The following is a 19,785-nucleotide window of genomic DNA, read 5'->3' as shown; positions in this document are numbered from 1 at the left end:
TTGTTTATAAAGAAATGTTTTTTTGTATAATTTTTCATTTTAAATATTGATACATTATTATCTAGACCTTTTACCAAAAAGTCCAGTGGTCAGTAAACCTAAAGAATTCCGAAAAACGCACACTAGATTCAGCCCCTGTGCTCTTGATCTCAGACAGAATTGAGGAATAACAATGAAACTCGTCAGAGCTCACTGCCATGTCACTGTATACATCAGATCTTCATCACAGAACGTCCGGCTCTTTATAGCTCTATTGTCTCGCCCACCCTCCCGTTCTTCAGTCAACCTCCTGCTTCTGACAAAAGACGACTCATTATTTCATGGCCGGTCTGAAAGGTAAGGAGGAAGAGAGGGTTTCAGGTGACTGCGTGCACCACGCCGGGGCTTTATGAAGCCGAAAATGGAGACGCAACCAAAATAAAGCGCCCATGTAGGAGAGTCAGTGATACACCGGCTCTTCTCACAGGTCAATCTCGAGAGCTTTAGCTTTAGGACCAACAAAAAGAAATTGTGCCAGATTCTGTACAACTGTCAATCCAGCAGAACACTTTCCCAGATAACAGACAAAGCTGTGTATGTCTTCAATTGGGGGTTCATTAGAGCAACTTTTCTGTACACGATTTTAATATCGTACTTCAATGTGCTTTCCTTTTTAGGTTTCCTATGACCCAAATTACAGCTAATAACTCATTATGTATGTTGGAAAGTATTGGCAACTTGGAAGCTCAGCCAGATTTTGCGGTTTTTTTATTATTATAATGATGTCACATACTGGGGGGTGGGGGCGGGGCTATATGTATGTCTAGCCACACCCCTTTCTGTCCTCTTCTCTAAACCATGGCTGACCTCATCATCAGTCTGCACTGGTTTGGAAGGGTTGGAGTGTTAGTAGTACAAAAGTTAGGGATGGGCACTAAGAACTGTGTTTTTTTTTTTTTATTATTTAACCCAGTACATAATTGGGTCAATACCGGACTACCGATAAGCTTCAGAACAAATAATACTTGTGTAGTTTTATCTCTGTATACAGCTCGTTCACCATAGTGGTGCGATGGCCCCTGGAAAAAAATTGTAAAGTGTCATAGGGCTGTCGTAAAATTTAGAGTGAAAGGCTTATTCACTACAGTGCAGTCAAACTGGTTCAGAGTCGAGTAGGCAATAGATACTTTTGCCTAATTGCTACAGATGCCAGAGTTCTCCATTACATTCTGTTGTACTTCTATGCACATGCTGTTCAAATATGTTGTGCTGTGGTACGCTAAGGAAATATTCTCCATCTCTCTTATTTAAAAATGTGCTAAATGTGCTTAATGTGCCTTTTTTTCTGTTTGCTTAGAGGGATTTGTAAACTGCGATACTAAAGTACAGCAGTAAAAAAATGCACCAAATTACGGTACTAGTATTGATAACCGTATCTATAAGTAACGATAATCGGTATTGATAAAATGTATACGATGCCCGTCCCTACACAGTCTCACAAACCTGGTGACAGGAATAAAATACTTATTTATCCACAGTGACATGAAGTGCGATGGACACTGAGGATGGTCCTGTATCTGTTGTGTGTTAGTGTATTGGCAGTATTGCAGTGTACCGAAGCCTCACCCCACGGCGGCCAGCCAGCCGCTTTACACAGACGCCAACGAGCTCACGGTCAGCTACCGCACCAGCCGACACTCCTCGGGCAGGGGATTCCAGCTTTCCTACACCACCATCAACCGCACAGGTGGGCCACACATCTTTTACCCTCTCGTACACTTCACACACACTATGCAGTGTTGAGTCCTTTTCTCCTTGCTGAGGTTCTTTAGACACAGCAATCACATTCGCGACCACAGCGGCTAGAGTGTGAGCAAAGCTTGCTTCTGACTCCAGTGTGGTTCATTTGCAGTGAGAAAGTGATTCGATTCTGAAACAAATCAGCTGCAAAAAGTGAATCCAACTGCAATTATTTCTTTTTTTAACCGAGAAAACCAAAATACAATTAAACGAGTCTCCTTTCACTGGAGCCACAGCTGCACTGCCCGCATACATCATCCCCAGCAGAAGTATCGATAATAACCTCATAAAATGACCATGGGTTTCCCCCGCATTTTTGTGCATTTTCTTTTTGCGCACTGCAGTTTTCCTGGGGGTTCGTAATGAAGGCAATTTTACGTTTTTGTGCAAATTCGAACAGTATAAAAGATTAACAACTGTTTTGAAATGTTTTGTCCCTGTAAGTGTATCAATCAAATCAAATAAAAAAAATCAATCAAATTCTTCTCCCCTGTCAGTCGTTGCGAAATTAAAAAAAATAAAAAATAAAACAGCTATACGAATATATTTGAGTTTGTACAGTTGCGGTTTATCCACAGATGCGGTTTGCGAGCTCTGACTAGTGCGCCCTCCGACCGTCGTTTAATTGCGACGTCATTGGATGCCTGCTAGATGGCCCTTTTGCCGCCAACTTTAAAATCTGATTGGTTAAAGCAACAGCTTCAAGCAGCATGTACTTTATGCAAATGTAACTAATTAAATTTTTTTTACATTTATAATTATAAAAGCAGCGCTTTTGTGAGAAAAAGCTACGTAACGAGGAGAATGGGCTATTGGGAATGGTTTTGATGCATTTTTATGGACAAATATATTATCATCACAATATATATGTACCGTATTTTTCGGACTATAAGCCGCAACTTTTCCCCCACGTTTTGAACCCCGCGGCTTAAGCAACGAAGCGGCTAATTTATGGATTTTTCCTGGGTTTTTCCCGGGTTTCACAAACTTCAAGCCAAAAAACTGAACCCCATAACATTAGACCAATTAAATTTCTGAACGGAAACGAAAAAACACACCTCACCTGTGTTCTGAGCTGCACGGCATCGGGAGAAAAAAAACTTTTTTATTTTTTTAAAAGCACGACGATGCCAAAAGAAAAACTCCCGAGAAAAATTGTTGTGAAAGAAAGGAGGAAAACGGTGAACAATGACTTTCTTTTCGGCTACTGTTCAGATACAAGCCGTTGTAACGCGTTGAGTCTGGGTGAAGGGAGAGTTTGCTAACTCCAGTTGCAACAGAAATCATATAAGCACAGACAGGTTTCCAAAACTCGTGCTTTTTTTATTTTTCTTGGCAACAGCGTTACGGGTTAGGCAAACAAACTTAGAAATGAGCATCAAAAAATAATAAGGACATATTCCTCGGTCTTGCACACATGCAGTAATAGCGGAAAAATGCGGCAGCAGGCTATTCCCAAAATGCTGCCACAACATGGCGGAGCCACAACATATTTCACCCGTTACACCGTGTTACAGACACTTCTTTCATTAAAGCCTGTGTAAAGTACATTAGTTTCAGTGTAGACGGCTTATAGACAGGTGCGGCTTATTTATGTTCAAAATAAAAAATCTTTGTCAAATTCAGTGGGTGCGGCTTAAATATGGGTGCGCTTCATAGTCCGGAAATTACGGTAATTATGGACAATATATAAAATGTAAGTCAGTGATTCTGAGGCCTTGTTGACCCCGACATCCCACTACTGTTTGAAAGTGAATTTTTTTTACTTTTAGTTCATTTATGCACAGTGGGAAATAAAGCTAAACCGAATTCAGCACGTAGAAATTTTTTTTGGTTTGTTTTGTTTCATATTTGATTGGATCTTAAAGCAGGTTACACTGGTTAAGTCAGAATAAGCCTTGGCATGTCCTCACAGTGCTTTCACTCAAGCATGCCCTGACATAACACTGTTCTCACCTTAACCTGACAGATCCACTCCCATGCTTTACCTATCTGTGTGTGTGTGTGTGTTTAACCTAGATGTGGTAAAATAAGCAGGCTGTTCATCCTGTTGATGACTGTGTGTGTGTGTGTGTGTGTGTGTGTGTGTGTGTGTGTGTGTGTGTGTGTGTGTGTGTGCCTCCTGCTGTTTGTTGAGATAGCCCCAGTTTTCTGCTGAGGAAAGACATTTTAGCGCTTGCCTTATTGTCCCTCATTGTGTTTGTGTCCCTCCTGTGCTTTTCCTCCTCAGAGCTGCTGACGTGCGCAGACAAAGGCAGCCATTTCTCCCTCATACAATACAGGTAACTGGTTTTACTGTACATCTGTGAACCAGATTTCACATCCCAAGATTTCGGGATTACCGCTAACCTTAATGACTTTTGGGCTATTCTCTTTCTATGTCCCTCTCTTTTTTTTTTTTCCTCCCCTCTGTCTTTCCCCATCTATCTCAGTTTTTCATACTCCACATTAACTCCATTGCTCTTGTTGATTCCCTGTCACCTTGTGTGTGTGTGTGTGTGTGTGTGTGTGTGTGTGTGTGTGTGTGTACATATGTGCTATAAATAGCCGGAGTGCACACATATACTTTATTGTTGTCTCCTGTTGTAGGAAGTTCTGCCCGGCCGGATGTGGAGCAGCAGCGGGTGACGTGGCCGGAGACGTTTCTCAGGGCTACAGACACGTGAGTGCAGCTTGTATTGTTCTGCATTTCATCAGAGAGGAGGTGAGCAGCCTGACGGGATGTCCCCAGGGATAATCCCCCCCACTGGGATCACTGAGATCGGGGGGCTGGGGGTATTTATGAGCAGGCAAAACAGGTTGGTGTTGGAGATGAGCGGCAGGATAGAGGCTCCTCTGAGCAGGAGGTCTGGGATGCTTTCGCTAAGAGAATAGAAGCTGGGGGAAGGAAAGCTCTGGGCTGCTCTCATTGTGTTTCATTGTGTGTGACAGCTCAGTGCGAAGTATCTGAAAGAGCAGGGAGGTGTGTGTGTGTGTGTGTGTGTGTGTGTGTGTGTGTGTGTGTGTGTGTGTGTGTGTGTGTGTGTGTGTGTGTGTGTGTGTGTGTGTGTGTGTGTGTGTGTGTGTGTGTGTGTGTGTGTGTGTTCACATGCGGTAAATTAATTGTCCAGCCATCATTGTTCTCAAAGTTACCTCAGAAATTCAGAGGCTGAACCATGAGCACCAAGCAAGAATAAATGGACGATTTGTCACTTCATTGTTTCATGAAATTAAGTTTTTAACAATGGACATTATTCAAAACAGCTTTACTGAGACCGAGGTTATAAAGTTGTATAAAAGAGTGTATAAGTTTGTTCCCTGTTATTTGTAAGTTGATACCAATTGAGTAAACCAGTAGTGACAGTGGAAGGTAAAAACTCCCTGAAATGGCATGAGGCAGAACCTTGAGAGGAACCAGACTTAAACGTGAAACCCATCCTCATCACCAAATGTTTATTCATCACAGTTTCATTATTGTTGAGGCGAAACTGTTTATGCAACCTGCGGTCCTGGGCCATTGTAGTAGACAGTTGATATTAAAAGTTATTACAGAGCTACAGATTTTTACCCACGTGAGATCATCCCCAAGATGCCATCATGATGATACAGCTTCAAACGAGGTCTTGATTATGTACTCAACTTGATCCAGAAGTGGCAAGTTGGAATCTATATATATTTGGATGCCAGGATGAAACTTAGCCAGCTAATACAGTATTTAGTGATACGAGCAATACATTTTACATTCTGATGTAAAATGATGTGGTCCGATGTGGTCAGTGTTCTTGCTTTATTTGCTCTTGATGAGATTTATGGCTTGGAATTAGAATTTTGGCTCAGAAGGTCACAAATCCCAGCACCACTAAGCTACCACTATTGGGCCTTTGAGCAAAGCTCTTAATGATCAACTGCTCAGTTGTAAGTCGCTCTGGAAAAGTGCGTTTGGCAAATGCTATAAATTAGTGGTCGACCCGATTTAATTGGCACCGATAGTTGCAAAATATCCATACTGATAGTTTTTCCAGCTACCGGTCGCTGTAATTATGAGAGTGGCCACTAGAGGCGAATCACTGATGCCACGTGCTGTTTGTTTTTACACGTGAGACTGTGCGCTGCATGGAGAGCTCTATATTATGTTTATAACTGATATGATATCATTTATTATGTCTATAATTGAATCTATTAACATAATGAATATATTGATATTTGTTTTATTTAGCACATTTTCATGATTCAGTTTTATGTTTGTTATAAAGTTCAGTAATATTTTACATGGATAAATGTTTTGTACACTTTTCTGGCTGGAAGATGGTTGTAGTCAAATAGTTGCTTTATCCCCTCAGATTTGCGTGATTTTTTTTTTACCGTTTTTGAACACGGTGTATCTTTCGAGCAAGATGGGGAATAAGAATGGTTTGAATATTATACTTTATTGGAGGACAGTAGGGTAAAATTTCTGCCTTGGCCTTGTTTCTTGGCTTTTTAACTTTTTTGTTCTTGGATTTATTTAGTAACCTTTTAGTAAATATTAGAATTACTAGGTACAGATGTTGACTCTTTTCACACTCGCAGGCTGATTATCTCACAATGGCTTTTGTGTTTAAAAAGAAAATGATATACAGGCGGAGCTCACAGCCGTTAAGTTCCACACACAAGTCTTGAATGTGGCTACTGCATACATAACAAACACAAACAGAACCCGTCAGCATTTTAGATCAGGGTGCTCGGTCTAATCCCAGCCAGAGTGCTAAGTTTGTCTAAATGCCTTCATTCATTGTCTAAACGAAACTGGTGCGCAGTGGAAGAGCTTGTCTTTGTATAAACACAACGGATCAAAGTCCTGCTGGTCACACTGTGTTAATGAGCTGCTCTGGGCGAGGGACTGATACGAACGTTTGTGACTCGCACGGGATTTGATTCGGCAGACCGCAGGAACGATTGTATCAACATGTGCATCAGAAATTCACCTTAACATTAATTATTGATGTAGTTACAATCTTCTACTTTTAAATCTGGAATTGTTCAACTCTACAAAAGAGGATAAATTGAATGTTGGGGTTACATCGACCTTTGCTGTGTTTTCCAATAAAGTCCACTATATGGACTATGTGGACGCCTGACCATGAGCATGGCATGTGCTCCTTTTAGAACATCCCATTCCATATCTAGTCCTCATTTGCACTTATAATAACCTCCACTTTTCCAGGAAGATGTTCCGCTAGATTTTGGAGTGTGCTTGTGGAGATTTGTGCTCAGAGCCAGATATTGATTTAGCTGAGGTGAGGAGGCCTGGAGTTACGTTCCAATTCATCCCAAAGGTGTTCAATACGGTTCGAAGCTCTATAACAGGAGATCTTTCACTCCAAACCATGAAAAGCATATGTTTATGGAGCTGGCTGAAGCACATGTTTATCATCATGTTGGTTTGAGTGTCGTAGTTCAAGTGAAAATGTATTTAAAGCAACCGGAAAGTTTTGCAGGAAGTTTCTATACTATGAGGAACAGGTTCTCACCTGAGGGGTTGAATTAGAGTACGATTCACTCGGGAGCATTACAGATGAGCCGCGTTTCAACTGCTGTGGATTTGGTTGTTGTGCCCTGGATGATGATGTAAGAACATCTCGAGCAGCCGCTTCTGCTGATCAGACACTATGTGTGCTCTATTACGAAATCATGCTAATAAAGAGTGGGATGTAGAGCGAAGGAGAGACAGTATAACTCACAAAGCGCACACACTGAAAGAGACAGGTGGAGCTGCAGATTCAGAATCAGGCCCCTAAAGCCGGATTAAAAGCTCCAAATTGGTGGTGTTGCACGTGATGAAAGTCAGCAGAATGTTTAATGATAACCTGTGTGTGTGTTTGTATATGCATATACTCTATATGCAAGTGCTTGTACATAGTGTAGGTGTGTATTTGGCTATGTGGACATGCCTGTGTGTTTGGGTTTACCTGTGAGGATGGGTGTGTGTATAGTGGTTGTTTAGTGTGTGTGTGTGTGTATAGTGCGTTTATAGTGTGTGTGTGTGTGTGTGTGTGTGAGAGAGTGAATGTGCTTTCCTCTGCAAGTGTAAATATATAGGTGCATATGTGTGACTGACCCTAAGTGTGTACCTATGTGCTTGTTTGTGTGTCTGTGTGTTTATGCATACTGTATATGCATGCATAGGTGTGTGTGTGTGTGACTGTGATTTTATATGCCAATGGTTTTTGCATACTTGTGAGGTGTGTGTGACTGTGTATGTATGTGTTTATGCAAATATACATGCATACGTGTGTGTGGCTGTGTGTTTACATTGTCTGTCTGGTTTTGCTTACATGTGCGTGTGTGTGTGTGTGTGTGTGTGTGTGTGTGTGTGTGTGTGTGTGTGTGTGTTTACTGTACATGTGTAGGGGTGTGTGTGTGTGTGTGTATATGTATATATGTTTGTATGTTGGTATGTATATGACAGTGTGTACGCCTATGCACATATGCATTCATGTGGACATCTATGATGTGTGTGTTGAGTGTATGCTGTCGGAGCAAGAGATTTGTTTGGGTAGGGACTTTATATGTACGTGGATTCATGCATATTCTTTATGGTTGTTTATTTCAGACATCAGTTCTGTGTAAAGCTGCGGTCCACGCCGGAATCTTCCCGGACCAGTTTGGTGGAGCGATCGCAGTAGAGGAGCATCGCGGACTTCGCTACTACGAGTCGGTCCGAGCCAACGGCATCCAGTCCAAAACGTGAGTTTTGTTTGGGGAGCACAGCGCAACAGATTTTGTCAGCAGACCATCCTTTCATTTTGCGAATCTGGAGCAAGCAGCTTGTTTTCCGGAGCGCTGGCAATCTAAACAGGGCAGAAGTGCTGGCTGGGAAACTGCTGAACAGATCCTGATGGCTTCTGCCTCATCTGACGTGTCTTGTTTGGTGCAAAAACATGACCACCTATTGATTTGCCCTAGGGGTTCGTTAAGCACCAGCTCTTTCAGAAATCTCCCCATCGGCATCAACCTTGGTTTTCTTCCAAATGTATTACTTAAAGGGAATGGCAGAGTGGGAAAATGCTCAATCCGGCTTCTTTTTTTAATCCCACAATAATTACGTGGATTAGGACAGCGTTGTCCTTTAGAGCAAGACATCTGAGCAGCAACGCTTTTTGTTATCTTCTCTTATTCCACATTTCTTAAAGCAAGTAGTCTTCAACGTGGATGCGTTCCAGTGACCACAACTTAACCTGAAAATACAGTCAAGATATGGTCTAGCCTACCGAGAATCTCAAAGAATGGTGATCAGTATGGGGTATACAGGTAGTCAGGGTTGTTTCTAGCCTTTCTGGCACCCTAGAGGGGATTCCTGTTGTTACCCCCCAATGGTTCTGCTGTCCCACCACAATTCTCTGCCCCCACACCATACAAATGATTTGCAACCTTCTATAAAAAAAGGTTAGACATTAAATAATCATTGCAAAATTGCCTGAATTGAAGTATGTAAACATATACTGGATAATAAACGTCAGAAGAAAAGCAGGTAAATAAGGGGTGCTCGCTGGCGCCCCAGCTGGGTGAACACCTAGTTTGCCTGTGCCTAGAAACGGTGCTGGAGGTAGTATACTGTAATTTGTTGATAAAACAAATGGCAGTGCATAAATTAGCAAGCGGAGCTACAATTGCTAAGAGCTAAAACACCAAAAACACAGAAAAGAATCTGAGGCACCGAGGCAGTAAGTGACGAGAGTAAGGCATCTCACTAGGTTCAAGACTTTCCTCTCGTCACTGATTTCAATCAGACAGTTTCTTGGTCGAAGCGAATCTGCTCGGAGAGGATTGGATTGATGATGGAGGCTCTCAAGGGAAAACTCGGTGGATCGTCGCGGTCGATATGATTCAATAATCACATTTCAGGGGGTCAGCGTACCCGGAGTGAGTACGTGCAGGTTTGTAGACGGTGGCCGGTGATTAATCCTGAGTCATCTGATTTATTTCTGCCTTTTTACACAGAGTGCGGGACTCAACTCTAGCGTTAGGAAATGGCTGCCAGGACGCTCGTGAAAATGGCACGCTCTTAACTAATAGCTGTAAGAAGTGCAATTTCCCACCACGCGCCCTCTAATTAGCTCAAACATCTCTCTGTGAGCCGGCTCGGATTCACCGCAGACGTGTGTGTGTGTGTGTGTGTGTGTGTGTGTGTGGTGGGGGGTTTTGCATGGAGGCAGCAGGGGGTCTTTAGGAACAAAAGCTTCACTTGGTTTAGCTGTGATTTAAGAGTGGGACAATAGAGGATCAGCTCTTTACCCCCTGTGGGCGTTTCCCTTCATTTATCACTGGAATTATAATCACACACTGATCTTTCTTTTTTTTTTTTTTTCTCTTTCAGCGGCTCTTTGTCCGATACGCTCTTCACATTTGTCACCAATGGTAAGTGTTTTTTTTTTTTTTTTTTTGCTCCATAAGCATGTTTATTTCTATGTTCCTGTTTGATGATGATGATGATGATGATGATGATGATGGTAATGATTCTGTCCCAAGAACTTCAAACAGAAGGTGTGGAAGAAGTGCTTTGAAACCGCTTTTGGCACATTATCTCCACAAAAACCCCACCCACAGGACACACTTTCAACATCCTCACTTAGTTATTCATAACAGCATCACAAGTGAACTCTTTCCTTTTTATTTTCCGTTTCCCTTTTTCGCCAATTAACAACGTTCACTTTCTGTATTTTTCTCCCTCGCCCTTCTTTCTTTCTTTTCTTCTTACCTTACCTTTCCTTCATTCTTCCCTCCTTCTTTCCTTCCTCTTCCCTCCTTCCTTTCTCCCTTTTTTCCTTTCCTTCCCCCTTGCTTGCAATTCACTTTTATTGTTTATTATATTTGAGTAATCACATACTTACTGTTTTTTCATGTTTAACAGCGAATCAGAAAGAGCTTTAATGCCAACTATGTTTGCATTGACACAAGCTTCCAGTTATTTATTACAGATAAATAAATAAAAAATAATAGTGATATTCCACGTTTAAGAATAATTAAATAAAAGGTGTTATTGCATGGAAAAAATATTTAAAAAAATTTGATACTTCAAATGTTTATTAAAAAATAAATAGAATAAAAGTTGTTTATTGCACATTTAGATTTAAAGAAATAAAAGTAAATAAAAAGTATTATTGCACGAATAAATACAAAAACAAAAGTAATCAAGTGGTTTTGCACATTTAAAAAAAAAAAATAATAAAAAAATCAATTCGGAAATTAAAAATAGTTGTACTGCACATAAAATAAAATCAGTAAAAATTATAATCGCATATAAAAATCGAAAAATAAGTAAATGTGGTATTGCTAATTTTTTTATTGCACAGTAGGGAGAGTATTTAACTTATTAAAGGCCGCTTTATATATTGTTAGAATCTTTCTTTTTTTTAATTATAATTTAATTTGTACCATCTCAATTATTTATCTTTATATTCCTATCAAGTGTGTGTTGAAGTGATAAAGGTCCTCCTGGTGGTTTTGCAGGCTTCTTTTAAAAGTGTGTGAACCTCTTATCTAAAGTAGATTTATTTCTACCTGACACTCAGAAGGGTTTTATTTCATCAGAGCAGCCTGACTTGTGCTGGCACGTCCCAGCGATTGTCTGTGCCAAGAATCAAGCTAACAAACCAAACGGCTGCCCTGCTGTCAACACCGAGCTCCAACGGCCACTACACACACCTGCTCACTTCTGCACCTAAGCAGATAAGCACTACCAGTCGTGTGTCCCTTGGATGATTACAAATGATGGCCCCCCCATACACACAATTTGTAGTGGCTACAAATCGATGAGCTTTTCTCTGAAATGGATTTACCTCTCCTCAGTGCACTTCAAACCGTGACAGACCACCCCCCTCCTTTCAAAACCAACCCAAACCTCATTACTGTCAATCCATCTCCTGCTACTACAATCAGGATCAGTGTCCTGCCCCTTCTCCAAGCTGTACCTCACACTCGTACCATCAAACACTGACACGCCGAGGAAGTGTTTTTCAGACTGAGCGCGCGTTCTTGTTTCTTTCCGTGATACTGAAATGTTCTGTGCACACGTGACCCTGTTTAATACACAGATGCTGAGCTTTTTTAAAGCCCCCCCCCCCCCTTCTGTAGAAGCAGTGAGCACCATAAAGACATCACGACCCACATGTGTTTTATGCTAAACACATTTCACACACAGCTTGAAAAAGCGTTTTTTTTTTTTTTGGTTTTATGCGGAAAAAAAGTCAATGTAAGTGGGTATATAAAGGCCTCATTACTATAAAAGTCACTGATTGAGTCTAAAGGGCCCTGATTAAAGCACTGACTGAAGCTCTAAAGGCACCAACTGAGGCTCTAAAAGCACTGATTGAAGCTCAAAGTTTCCTGTCTGAAACTGTTAGATCACTGACTGAGGTTCTAAAACCACTTATTAAAGCTGTAAATTCAATTATTCAGCTCTAAAAACACTGACTGAGTGTATAAGATCACTGACTCTAGCTCCAAAAGCACTGACTGAAGCTGTAAGATTGCTGTCTGAAGGTATATCTCCATTTTGACTTCCCGTCTGTCTGTCTGTCTGTCTGTCTGTCTGTCTGTCTGTCTGTCTGTGTTTGAGGCAGTACCATATCCTGACTCACTTCTTCTGGTCATTCTGGCTTTCCTAATCGTTTTGCACTGATGCTGGTGTTTCACTTCAAGTCTCACTCGTGTTTGAGTGTTTTCTCCTGGGTGCTGTAGCGTTTACCACAGAACTATAGCTGTAATTATAAAGGCTGTCCAGTGCTGGACACCAGAGTCACTTCCAATCCGGATCTATAGCGAAATCCTATTCCGTAAAGCTGCTTTATGACTGTCTATATCGATTCTGGAAAAATCACCCATCTTCCCTTTTTTCTTTTTACAGACTGTTCCAGACAGATGGTGCTTCATCCCGTATCAACTAGCAAGTCATGGGACGATTTCGACGGCATTCAAAGCGATTGGTCCCGAGGCCTCGGTCACTCCGTCTCTCCGACAGGAATCTGGGACAACGAGTCTGCCAGTAAACACTGGCTCCAGCTCGACCTGGGCGAGAAGAAGAGGATCACAGGTCAGAGCATCATTTCATGCTAATCTCTGACAGGAGATATAGAAAATAATGACTATGCAACAGATGATAGCATTCTCCAGGATATATGCAGTTGTTTTCCATCAGAAAAAAAAATACAATAAAAATTAAATGCATTTGTCCATCCAGAAGGTTTTATTTTTCATTGCATTTCGGGATCCAAAAAAAAAAAAAAAAAATATTATATAAATTTTTTTTCAAGTGTTCTTATCAGTTAACCCTAACCCAGAGTTTTCTCAAAATTCTATATTCGGTTGACTTTTATGCTAAACAGCATTAAAAAATTAAATAAAATGTAACAAATAAATGTAATGAATTCATAAAAAAAATTCAAGACACCCTGTACTTTATAGGAAACCGCTTGGCTGTAATGTCTGCTTTTAGCATATAACAGTATCTGGATTGTATCCTGACACTATTTGACCAAAATTGTAAAATCCCAGTGTATGGAGGTGTGGAGGACCCATGGAGACAGGAAGAACATTCAATGTAACAAGGGCTCGCTCGATTATTAGAATCAGAATCAGAATCAGGTTTATTGGCCAAGTGTGTTGACACACACAAGGAATTTGGTTCCAGCTGTTAGTGACTCTCAAAAGTACAGACATAAATAAACCTATACATAACAAAACAGACAAGACTCACTACTCAACAGACAAGACTCACTACTCACTACAAAACAGACAAGACTCACTACTTTTACACAATTCGGTGCCTCTATACTTTCTCGCTCTCTTTCCCTGAACGCACGAAAAACGACTGCATGCAAACCGGCTGTAAAAAAACCACAGCTAAGAATAAATAAATAAATCGGAAATAACGCAAATATGTTACAAACAATGCACAAACATGCTAACTTGTATCCGATGCACATTTCTATTTTTATTTTTTAATTGATGCATCACATTAACTTTTATGACGACGCTCCGAAGCGAATCTTATCATCTCTAGTAAGCATGAAGTTTTGTCATTTTTAAGCATGTAAGCAACTGTTTCTTGATCAGTTTCTCTTTATTGTTTATTTGTACATTTATATTCACATTTATGGCATTCGGCAGACGCCTTTATCCAGAGCGACTTACATTTATCTCCTTCATACTGTACAACTGAGCCGCTATGGGGGTTAAGGGCCTTGTTCAGGGGCCTAGGAGTGGCAGCTTGTTGTGGCTGGGATTTAAAGTCACAACCTTCAGAGCCCAAGAGCCTTAACCACTAAGCTACCACTCCCAATGTAAAAATCACAGTGGCACGAGCTGTTTTTTTCTTGATCACTGTTCATCTTTCCACTCGTTCTGGAATAATGCAGATTAAGAGGAAGAAACCTCTCTATACACACATCTGTCTGAGGGAGAGAGTGAGAGGGAAGGGGATCAGAGTCCAGGCTTGGGTCCAGAGACTGTACAAGGAGTAATTATCTTTACAAAGGCTCTTTCTCGTGACCCTCGATGAAGTATCCGACGTTGGTGCCCTAGAGCACATGAGAGTTTCCATGCTCCTCCGCCTCATACCCAGCTGATCAGTGTGGCTTTATTCCCGCTGTTACGTCAAAGCCTTGAAAGCCCTTCTGTCTTGTTGTTTCCTCGGCTTTTATTTTATTTACTTATTTATTTACAAAGGCGCATTTCACTATGGGAGCGGACCGGAGTTTCTTTTGAACATGGCAGGCCAGGACGAGAGAAAGCCTCGCTTTGTGTTCTGCACAGAAGCCACCAAGGTTTTTTTTTTTTTTTTTCTTCCCTCTTTCCTTTTAAATGTGATGGTTGTGACTGGAATCGGCTTCTACGAGAGAAAGAAGCTCTGTTATCTTAGCAGCGCTCGTATAATATGAAGAGTCCGAGTGCCACTGAAGAATACCGCTCTTCCTTCAGCCTCTGGTATTCTCCCAAGGACAGTGAGAAATTATGCCAACTCATGGCTCACGTACACAGGTCACGTGATCATCCTGATCATTCCTCTGGTTAATGTTGGTGGTCGAACAGAAGTTAGATTTTTTTTTTGAGGATTTGTTTTATTTCAATCATAGTAATGGTTCCATAGTCATTGATTTTTTTACATTTTTAAATTGTTTTTATATTTTTATGTTTTAATTTTTTTTAGATTGAGTTGAAATGTCTTCCTGTAGCAAAGGTCATGGTCGTTCAAACCGCGCATGCATGACCGAACACACAAAAGCATTTCAGCAGTCGGAACACCGAGTACATGATAATACTGTATAGAAATTTGTGGGAAGTGGTTCCTGATCGGAAGGTCAAGGGTTCGAGTCCCAGTATCGCCAAGCTTGCCACTTTTGGTCCCTTGAGCAATACCCTTGACCCTCTCTGCTCCAGGATTATCATAGCTAACCCCCTAGCTTCCAAGCATGGTTCTGTAGGTTCTGTCTGAAAGCATGGTTTTTGAAGGCTCTGTTTGAAAGCATGGTTCTGAATGGCTCGGTCTAAAAGCATGGTTCTAAAGGCTCTGACTGAAAGCATGGTTCTGAAGGCTCTGACTGAAAGCATGGTTCTGAAGGCTTTGTCTGAAAGCATGGTTCTGAAGGCTCTGACTGAAAGCATGGTTTTAAAGGCTCTGACTAAAAGCATGGTTCTGAATGGCTCTGTCTGAAAGCATGGTTCTGAATGGCTCTGTCTAAAAGCATGGTTCTTAAGGCTCTGACTGAAAGCATGGTTCTGAAGGCTTTGTCTGAAAGCATGGTTCTGAAGGCTCTGACTGAAAGCATGGTTCTGAAGGCTCTGACTGAAAGCATGGTTCTGAAGGCTCTGTCTGAAAGCATGGTTCTGAATGGCTCTGTCTAAAAGCATGGTTCTGAATGGCTCTGTCTGAAAGCATGGTTCTGAAGGCTTTGTCTGAAAGCATGGTTCTGAAGGCTCTGACTGAAAGCATGGTTCTGAAGGCTTTGTCTGAAAGCATGGTTCTGAAGGCTCTGACTGAAAGCATGGTTCTGAAGGCTCTGACTGAAAGCATGGTTCTGAAGGCTCTGTCTGAAAGCATGGTTCTGAAGGCTCTGTCTGAAAGCATGGTTCTGAATGGCTCTGTCTAAAAGCATGGTTCTGAAGGCTCTTACTGAAAGCATGGTTCTGAAGGCTCTGTCTGAAAGCATGGTTCTGAAGGCTCTTACTGAAAGCATGGTTCTGAAGGCTCTGACTGAAAGCATGGTTCTGAATGGCTTGGTTCAAACTGTTGGTTCAAATGTACATATAGTTGGTTATTCTAATTCATCAAAACTACACACTCAACCCGCATAGCTTTTGTTGTAGATCATCTTTTGTGGCTAAACATGTACATTTAATGTGAATCTTCCTTGTTAGAACAGGAGCAACGCAGGGCTAGAGACATCTGCTCAGGAAGGCTTAACATAAAATGCACTTCTACTGTTTTTGTACCAAGGAAACTGTTTTGACTGAGTAAATGTGTATGTTGTAGTTGCATTAAAACTGTGTAATCGAAAATGTGTATTTAAATGCAAATGTCACTTCCAAACTCTGATCTAGTAATTAATAGCAATAACAGTAACAGACAGAATTGGTCTCCTTTTATATTTTTGAACTGCTGTATCATCAAATGAGTAGGTTTTACGCACGATGGCGGAACACGCAAGCTTTCAGGTTCTGACAGGTAAAAAAATGAAGTAATGACAGGTCTCTGGTTCGCCACTCAGGCACCGTGTGTCTGGGAGACGTCTGGGCTGCACAGCAGCTGGATGTTGTGGCAAATCCCCACCAAATTTGGCTAAATCCCAAATAAGAGTCCAAAGGCTAGGGTTGTGATTCTAAAAAAGCTTTATTCATCTATAATTATTAGTAGTTTTGTGACCAATAATTGATACGTAGATCGATTCGCTAAACTGTTTCTCGAGCGCGTTCTCTCAGCACCGCCGCTGAATATGAAGTTTCAAAACACTGCAGAGACCGAGGCGTTTCCTAAAAGTCACATAGAATTAGATTAGATAGAACAGATTAACATGGCAGAGGTAGAGCTGCATCTTGCTGCACACAGAATACCGAAGTGATGTCATCACTATAAAAAAATAAATAAATAAATAAATAAAAACTGCATAGATTTTTTTTTTTTTGCTGCTTTTATCATGATACACAATATTTGGTCAAAATTTGTGGACATTTGTGCTGAATGTTTATTTGGCCTCGGTTATAGATTTTCAATACAAATTTTTGGGTTTTGTGTGTACTTATATATTTGGTGTCTATTTTCAGGGATATTAACTAAGGGCTTAGATTCCGGCTACTACGTGAAAAGCTACAAGATCGTGTACAAGGAAAAGAGCCGCTGGCGCACATACGCTCAGTACAACAGCTCCGAGGATATGGTAAGGCAGTGAAGTTGGAGTAGTTACATGACTACTGTCACTGTTTGATAGTCGAATCACTGTTCTATTTATCTGGCAGATCTTCGAAGGGAACGTAGACAAACTGTATCAGAAGCGCAACACTTTCCACCCGTCCTTCGCCGCACGTTACGTCCGTGTCGTCCCTCTGCAGTGGCACCAGGGGATCGGGTTGAGCACAGAGCTTCTCGGATGCACCTACTTCAGAGATCCTCCAGGTAAGCGTGTGTGAGGAAACGAGGCCCGGATGTGTCCATGTAAATTTAGATACTTCTACACATATATTACAATTCAACGCATCTTTTTACTCTACATGTTGCTCTTGCGTACACACCGAAATATTTTTTCATCCAGCGAGAATGGAGATTTCTGTGAGTGGTAGATTTGAAAACCAATTCCAATATGCAGATTAGACTGAGAAACCAAAGGGAAATTTTATTCATGTGACTCATTTGCCTTTAGAACGAACAAGATGGTGGTTCATGTTTTCCTGCATTTGTTGTGCCTACTGTCCACCTGATAGTGTTGTTAAATTAATATGCAGATTGCATTTTTTTCTTTTCTTCAAAGAAACGAAAGTAGTGAAAAAAAAGTACCTAACTGCAAAACTTCCTCAATTACAAGTCATTTTCAAGTTGATCTGAGTAAAACTGTCGATCATCTGATTTGAACAGTACTTGAGCATTTGACCCTTAGTGAACGCAAGCTCAAAGATGCACAAGTCCTCATTTTGTGAGGTAAAAGTAGTATAGTAGTATAACAATCTTTCAAAAATCTTCAATTACAAATAAAATGAGTTCCTTGTCACAAAGAAAAAGAACCGTTAGTATTCAATGGACAACTCAAATAAAGGTAAATCATTTTAGATTAAGTAAAACAATATATTCAGAGCTGACAGTGGTTTGATGCAGCTCTCTATATTTTTATTATTTATATTATATAGTATTTTACAGTTACTCTGAGGTAAAAGTGGGTACTGGAGTGTTTAGTCTCAATGACGTCTTGAACAGAGGTGTAAAATGTGTAAAGTACAGTATGTAAAAAGAACATATTGAGTCATGTAGTTGAGTGGTGTGTAAAACGTGTTTATACATTTGATACTAAAACTAGAAAGTATTCAAAAAATTACAAGTAAAATAATTTACTTTACTGCTATAAATGGACATTCGGTGCAACCCAGATGAGGATGGGTTTCCTCTTGAGTCTGGTTCCTCTCAAGGTTTCTTCCTTATGCTATCTCGGGTAGTTTTTCCATGCCACAGTCGCCACCGGCTCACTCATCAGGGAAAAACTTACTTATAAAGACATATTCACTTTTAATCACCATGTTATCTGTGTAAAGCTGCTTTAAGACAACGTTCATTGTTAAAAGCGCAATACAAATAAAAATGAATTAAATTGAATTGAGAATTGAATTGAATTTACTCAAACACTTTACACACCTGGTATATAGTATTTCTTTATGATGTTCTTCTTCCGTAGATAGCGTAAATTCTACTTTATTTAATTTCACTGTGTTTGTTTTTATCGGAAATTTGATCTAATTCCTCTTTTCTATTTTTCTGTAATAAAATGTTCACTTTCATTCTTTTATTTTTTTATTCTATTTTATGTCACAGACCAGTAGTTGTAAACATTTCGTCTCGTATCGTGTATGGTTACGCACGTGACAAATCGGTTTCAAATTAATGTGACTGTAGCCATAGATTCCAGACCCAATGATGTGAATGAAGTCAGAAAATGGTGTCTTTATTTATACATTTTTTTTATTTTATTTTATTTTTTTAAACCTTCCGTTAAGGGGTGTCCCCGATTAAGGATTTACATAGTTGAATGAGAATTTTCAAGTCAAGATATACAAGAAAATGTATAAAAACTTTTTGTATCAGTAAACCTGAGATAAATAAGAAAGACAGAAATGCACACACTGCAGGATTTTGCATGTCATGAATTCGGCTAAATTGCCGGCACATTCTAAGTACAGCGCAACGTCGGTGGTACAGAAAAACAAACAACAAAAGATTTTTTGGAATTCAATTGTAACAGAATATACCTTTAAAGGATATTCCAGACATTGTTAAATACTGTATTTAAATCCCTTTCTTCTTTCTTGTTTACGGATCATGGAAGGTGAATTCTCACGGGGGAGACGGAAAGAAAGCTTCTTTCTTTTCACCTTCTTATTCACAGCATTACAATAACAGGCTGTATATTAAGTTATTGGGAGAAAACCAGTAGTTCTATGTGAAATCAGACATTGCAGCACCCCTATATAACCCAAATGGCACGATCCACGTTTCATAACATAAGATTGGACTGTGAGGCCGGTAGTTGAATCAGGCTCCTCCTATTGAGGCATTGAATCTTTGACTATTCTGGGTCACCCCATGCTTCCTTTAAAAAAAGGATTAAACTGTGTTGCATAAATATTGTACTAAATTTGGAAACTTCCTTCATCCTGTTATCCTACAGTAGTGCTCGAAGGAGTCAACGTGACATCCCAGGTCACCCAGGAGGTTTTGTCCAACCGACCCAAACTGGAGGAAAAGGAAATCCCTGAACCCCTGCCTCAGTCTGATCTAGGTACCGCTTTATCCAC

General features: G+C 40.5%; 2 protein-coding genes across 2 annotated transcripts in view; one reads left to right on the top strand and one right to left on the bottom strand.

The window, feature by feature from the left end:
• The window catches only part of dcbld1 (discoidin, CUB and LCCL domain containing 1), a 37,671-nt gene that overhangs the window by 9,336 nt on the left and 8,550 nt on the right, over nt 1-19,785 (top strand). The window contains exons 3-11 of the mRNA XM_083562486.1: nt 1,571-1,726; nt 4,010-4,061; nt 4,369-4,441; nt 8,351-8,484; nt 10,115-10,155; nt 12,644-12,829; nt 17,056-17,168; nt 17,248-17,404; nt 19,659-19,769. Coding sequence (XP_083418612.1) covers nt 1,571-1,726; nt 4,010-4,061; nt 4,369-4,441; nt 8,351-8,484; nt 10,115-10,155; nt 12,644-12,829; nt 17,056-17,168; nt 17,248-17,404; nt 19,659-19,769 — 1,023 coding nt within the window. The remainder of the gene's footprint in view (nt 1-1,570; nt 1,727-4,009; nt 4,062-4,368; nt 4,442-8,350; nt 8,485-10,114; nt 10,156-12,643; nt 12,830-17,055; nt 17,169-17,247; nt 17,405-19,658; nt 19,770-19,785) is intronic.
• Nucleotides 9,825-19,785, bottom strand: part of gopc (golgi-associated PDZ and coiled-coil motif containing) — a 40,806-nt gene continuing 30,845 nt past the window's right edge. The window contains exon 7 of the mRNA XM_083562530.1: nt 9,825-10,040. Coding sequence (XP_083418656.1) covers nt 9,851-10,040 — 190 coding nt within the window. The 3' untranslated portion in view covers nt 9,825-9,850. The remainder of the gene's footprint in view (nt 10,041-19,785) is intronic.

Source organism: Silurus aristotelis, assembly GCF_946808225.1.
Source record: "Silurus aristotelis genome assembly, chromosome: 15".
Classification (NCBI taxonomy): domain Eukaryota; kingdom Metazoa; phylum Chordata; class Actinopteri; order Siluriformes; family Siluridae; genus Silurus; species Silurus aristotelis.
The sequence above is the reverse complement of the archived record's forward strand: the minus strand, read 5'-3'. Positions and strand labels throughout refer to the sequence as shown.